Raw genomic sequence first — 5591 nt, forward strand, 5'->3', positions numbered from 1 at the left:
CCAGGGCCCAGGGCCCAGGCCCCAGACGATGGGGCATGGGGCTTCGCGCCTATACATTTCCTTTTTTTTTTTTTTTTTTTAAATAAAGAAATGTTTGCACTGAACAAAATAAAAAGAAAAGAAAAACAGAAGTAACCAAACATAACCAAACCCAAACAAACCACAAAGAAAGGAGTTGGTTGGGCCCATCCTGAAGGTCATTTTGGCAATACTCACCACCAATATTTACAACGAAAAGCGAAATCTGCCACCAGTTGTCAGAACGTTTGGCCATAAATATTTTAGCATTTTCTTATAAAAAGGAGAAAAAACCCTCTATATTTTAAAGTGTTCTCCACTTACTTTAGAAGAAGACTGTTGACAAAATTGCTACTCACGCAAACATATTTAACAAAATTCACAAAAGCAGGGGGAGGGGAAGGGAAGTTGGCCTTTTTCTCCTTCTGGAGTTAGGGCATTAATGCTGAGTCGATTTGCTCCGCCCGGGGAGAGGCAAAGAAGCGAAGCTGCGCAAACATTCAGCCCTCTCTAAAGGTTCAAAAGGAGAGAGGGACGGGGCACCGCTGTGGGGATGGAATCTGCCACTCTAAGGAGGTGCAGGCAACTTCCAGGCGCCTCCCCAACGGAGCCGACAGTCAACTCGACTCCATGATAATAATTACAATAATAATAACTACCATAAGGAACAAGTTCTCCTCGCCACGGCCGCTGCCGCCGGGGTGGAGCCTAGGCCTGGGGCCCCGAGTCTCGAAGGGGCGGCGCTCACCAAGTCCACTGCTGGGCCTGGACCAAGGGATGTGCTGTCGGGTACTGAGGGGTGCCGGCCGAGCTGTACTGTGCGTTGTACTGCATGTGCTGTAGAGACTGCGCGCTGTAAGCCGAAAAAGGGATGCCCGCCTGGAAGGTGGCGGCTGCCAGGTCCTGGGCTTTGAGCGCGTGGCACGGTTTTCCGTCCCTGACCAAAACAGGCACGGCTACACGGCGTGGTGAGGGCAGGGGCGTGACCTCCATACCTTTCTCCGCCCTGGCGCGCTTCATCTTGTAGCGGTGGTTCTGGAACCAGATCTTGACCTGTGTGGGCGTGAGGCGGATGAGGCTGGCCAGGTGCTCGCGCTCTGGCGCCGACAGGTACCGCTGCTGCCGAAAGCGCCGCTCCAGCTCGTAGGTCTGCGCTTTAGAGAAGAGGACCCGCCGCTTCCGCTTCTTGCCCGCGTCCCCCCCGCTGCCCGGGGTCTCCTTGTCATTGTCCGGTGACTCATCGGCTGAAGGCTCCGGAGACTTGGAGCTCGAGTCCTGGGGCGCCGCTCCAGCCGCCAGCCCATGCACTGAGGGAGAGAGAAGCGCATCAGGCATCTGGAGGCCGCGCGCCGGAGGAGCCAAACTCTGCGCGCCCAGATCCTCCGCGCGCCGTCGACCCTCCGCGCCCCGCAGCCAGACCCACTGCCTTTCCCTTGCTACCTCTCACCCCCTACTCCTGCCCTGTTCCACGTCTGAGGAAGCCATCGGCGTCCGCCAGGCTAAAGAGAAGTGGCAGGATCGGGGACTCGGGGCTTGTGTTATAGGGGTTCGCACAGTGTAGGTGCATATTTGGGTGCAATGGCGCGCGGAGATCATCAAGGGTTAAGAGCTTCTGCCCCTTTCAGCTGATTTCTTTCCGGAGAGGCGTGGGCGATTTTTAAAAGAAAAACTCCACAATCTGGGCATTAATCGGCTCAGTCATATAAGACAGGTGTTTGGGGACTTTCAGTTTTTGTTTTAGGACTTTTTTTTGACACCTCCGCTCCGCACAAAGCGTCCTCTAAGATCATTCAAGGGGCAGGGTGAGCTATTTATACCCAGACCACCAGGCGCCTCCCCCACCCTCTACCGGTACGCGAGGCTTGCTGGCTCGCTCCAGTGCTCTAGGCCAGGCTCTCCGGGCTGTCGTAATGGGAGCGGGAGCCATCAGCCCCGGTTGACTTCTGTAACCAGCTTTGGGAGTCATTCCCCTGCCCAGTTCTTCTTAATTTTTCTCTTTGAAAAAAATATGAGACCAAGTCATTTTACGGGACTAGGAGCTCTTGATGAGAAGGAAACGATTAAGGCATCCTAAATAGAATTTTTAAATCTTTGTAGAAGCGCAGGGTGAGAGATCCTGGCTTCAGGGGCTCCTTCCCCTTTCCCCCCACTGCGTCTAGCGACGCGGCCACAGGAATAGAGGTGGCCACGAACAAGGCAGCCAAGTTTCACTACTTACAGGAATACTGGAGGCCCTCGGTGCTGGCCAGCCAGCGCGTATATGGGTTGTCGCTGCTGTCGTAGAAAGGATTCTTCAGAGGCAGGCTCTGCATCGTGTCCAGGGCGCCCTGCCCTAGCGGCCCGGCCCTCTTGGCGGGCTCTGGCCTCTCGCCCTCCTCTTCCGGCCCTTCGGCCACCGAGCCGTCCTCATCGTTGGTGTCCGGCAGGTCCAAGATGTCCTTGACCGAAAATCCTGTCTTTGTGTTGGTCAGAGACATGGCTTGGGACCTCGGAATTTATGCCTCAAACTTGTAGCTTCACTTGGTCAATTCTTGGCGCTCCCCACTTGGGGCGGGGAGGGGGTAATGGGAGTAAGGGATTAGGGGAGGGGAGCGGGTGGAGCTTTAATTATTGATATAATTATTTTATAAACGAGAAAAAACTGTGGGGAAGTGGAGGGGGGTACAAAACCCAAAGCAGCGCCTACGTCTTCTCTGAAAAGACGCGGAAATGGACGCAGGGGGCTGGGCGGCCTGAGTTCGGGGACCTAGTTTGTAACTCCAGGAGGGGTGCCAAAGCAGCGTCAGCTCAGGGTTCGGCGGCCGCTCGGCGCGCGGTGGCGTCTGGTGGCGAGGAAAAAATGGGCCATTGCCCGAGCGATCAGTCCATATAAGGCTGGGCTCCACTCGCGAACCTGGGGAGAGGGGGGAAGGGGGAAGAAAGAGGGGGAGGGAAATAGAGAGGGAGGGACGGGAGGGAGTAAGAAAAGGGTGGAAAAAACGGGGGGGGGGAGATATTAAAACCCAAAGGTTGGACACGTGTGGGCGGGTCTTGGATGTCAAGTGGATGAAGACTGTATTTGCAGATTTGAAATTGTGGGTTTTGGGGAGCTCCGAGCTCCCAGCCGACGGCTCTCCAGAGCGAGATGAGAGGTGTAACGTGTCAATTAATTGCAAAGACGAGGCAAGCCCCCTTTTTTTCCCACCCAGTATTTACATACAAAGAACCACCGAGTCTCTGCGAGTCCGTACACTTGAAAGAGCCGTTTTAACAAATTGTATTTTTTAAAAAGTGGGGGAGAAGGCGAGAAAACTAAACAAACCGAGAGGAGGGGAAAAAAAATCCTCCTTAACATTCACTGGTTACTATCTCCCCGCCCCGCGCGCCGGCCCCCACAAGCTGGAAAATTGGCGATTTGTGGAGCTTTTGGAAAAGTGGGAGGAGGCGAAAACCGGGCCACGGAAATCTCTCCTTCCCATCTCTGGTGACTCCCTAAACAAGATCCGGTTCAAATGGCAAGAGCCCAACTTCTGTAAGCCTCCTAGGTCAATATTTTGGTTGAGGCTTAAGGATGAGTACTAGAAATGACAAGGCAACTAATTGATTCTAGATAATGCCGAAAAAGCCCGAAACCCAGATGAGAGATCGGCTGGGTCTGGCCGAAGCCACCACCAGGCGACAACACCCTCCTCCCCAAGCCACTCTTTATTTGCTAAAGACTTATTTCCTTCACTCCGCCTCCCCCTCCATCTCTTCGCGCCAGAGAAAGGCTGCTCAGTTCACTTGTGGCTTTGCAGGCGGCTCTGGGAGGGGGCGGGGTGGGGGTTGGGAATTCAAATTTAGGCGGGGTTGGTACCGGGGCCCCCACTCCTCCGGGCTGCATTCTCTCGTAGGAGGAGGGCAAGGCGGACGGCCCTGCAACCTTCTTGCCCCCTAATAAGTCACTCTCTCCAGCCCCTCCCTCTGCAGCCTCCAGCAGTTGTGGAGAGCAGGGGCGGGAGAGGGGGGGGGGGGCAAGGATTGGTGGCGCTGTCTAATGCCGGGATGAGGACCCCGAAAGCCGCAGGAGTAGGGAGTCGCAGGGCGGGCAGGTGATGCCACATTTTCCTCTTCCAAGCGAGTCTTTTGATTTCGTCCCCTTTTGGACTCCCCAGAGACGCATTTTGAGGACACGATCCAGGCTCCCAGCTTGCATTAGGTGTGGGTTACATTCTCAAACTCTCGACAGCCTGAGAACAGAACTTTCCTGGGACAGCACCACAGCACCTGTCTGTGGCGCCGCACTTCCACCCCCCCCCCTTCAGATTTTTTGGGTGGGTGGTGGGGGATTGCTACCTTTTGCAAGTCTGCACCCTACAGAGTTTCAGGAAGGTGCTTTGCCTGGCGGCAGGAGGGGCAAGTCAAAGCGGCGCATTTGAGTCCACGTCTCTCCCTTTCCCCCGCCCCCCTCAGCGGCCCCTGCAGCGCCGGACCTTCTGAGCGCGTCCGCGCCGAGTCCTTCTCGCGGGCAGCTGCGCTCGCTGCTGCGCCCGCCTCTGCACCCCTGTCGCCCCCGGGTTGCCGGCTCCCGGCGAGGGTGCCTCTCCCCGAGCCGCTCCGCGGCCTTCTGCAGCCCTCGCTGCCTCGCCTCTAGTATGTGACGTGGGTGACAATGGCTCAGGTTAGAGCGAGCTTCTTGTCGGCGCTTCCTGGGTGGTCGAACCCGGGCAAACACAAATACAAACCGATTGCTAAGCTGCGGACAATGAGCGAAATGTAGACAAATGTCCCGCTGCCGTTGGAAGCCTTTGTCCCTGCTCGGTTTTTGCATTTATTTCAGTGGTGAAATAATACATGATTGACGCTCTCTTTCAGTGTGTCCTAACTGTTTGGAATAAATCTAAGGTTGTTCCTAGTTGTCATGGCATTCAACCCTTTTCAATGGACTATCTCTTCATTCATTTCTGAATCCGTCCACAATATTAAGGAAACCCCTTCATGTCGACGCTCCCCATTCCTCTTTCTCTTCCTACTTTTTCTTTTCTCCATTCTCCCCCTCCTTCCTCTTTTTTCCCCTGCAAGAATCAGAACTGATTTGAATCGTGTTCCTCGAACCCATTACTTTTCGTGTCTATTTCTCTCTCCAGTCTGCCTTTCTTAGACTCCCTTCTCCTTGTCTTCCCCTCCCCCCATTCAGTGGGAGCTCTCTGCCCTGTCCAGTCCCAAGAGGAAAGTTGGTTCTCCAGGAGTGGAGGGGGTGGGGGTGGAGGCATGGAGGGTGGTGGTGCAGGGAGAGTGTGGAAATGGGGGCGGTGGGCCTGTCTTAGCCATTGTTACTCAGCTGCTGAATAAATAACTTGCCAAAAAAAAAATTCCTCAATCCAAACACTGAAGAAGAGATCCTCCTATGGTCCCTCCTCTTACACCTCTGTCCAAGGGAGAAGGAGTGGGTTGTCTCTTGAGAACCCCGGCAGGCTCCAGGAATGAGGAAGGGCCAGGCAAATTCTTGGATTGGGTGGAAAATGGTCTTTTGGCGAGAAGTGTCTATTTTTGCATGTCCCATGAGTTATCATTTGGGAGAGGAGTCCCCCTCCACCACCAAACGCCTTCCAGGG

At 54.8% G+C, this 5591-nt stretch overlaps 1 protein-coding gene across 1 annotated transcript; it reads right to left on the minus strand.

Annotated features, from left to right (window-relative positions):
* Positions 1–742: 742 nt before the first annotated feature.
* On the minus strand, positions 743–2523 carry NKX2-2 (NK2 homeobox 2). The gene is made up of 2 exons (XM_036245820.1): positions 2237–2523; positions 743–1325 (listed from the first exon to the last, which is right to left on the minus strand). Exons 1-2 carry the CDS (start codon positions 2493–2495, stop codon positions 763–765), a joined length of 822 nt encoding a protein of 273 aa, XP_036101713.1. The 5' UTR covers positions 2496–2523; the 3' UTR covers positions 743–762.
* Positions 2524–5591: the final 3068 nt, after the last annotated feature.

The sequence above is a fragment of the Molossus molossus genome, unplaced genomic scaffold, assembly GCF_014108415.1.
Source record: "Molossus molossus isolate mMolMol1 unplaced genomic scaffold, mMolMol1.p scaffold_m16_p_6, whole genome shotgun sequence".
In the NCBI taxonomy this organism is placed as follows: Eukaryota; Metazoa; Chordata; class Mammalia; order Chiroptera; family Molossidae; genus Molossus; species Molossus molossus.

Excerpts from the sequence above, each read along its gene's own strand:
- NKX2-2 (XM_036245820.1), bottom strand. The coding sequence starts at position 2,495 with ATGTCTCTGACCAACACAAAGACAGGATTTTCGGTCAAGGACATCTTG. Across the intron at positions 1,326-2,236 it reads CGAGGGCCTCCAGTATTCCT|TGCATGGGCTGGCGGCTGGA; the intron begins GTAAGTAGTGAA and ends TCTCTCCCTCAG.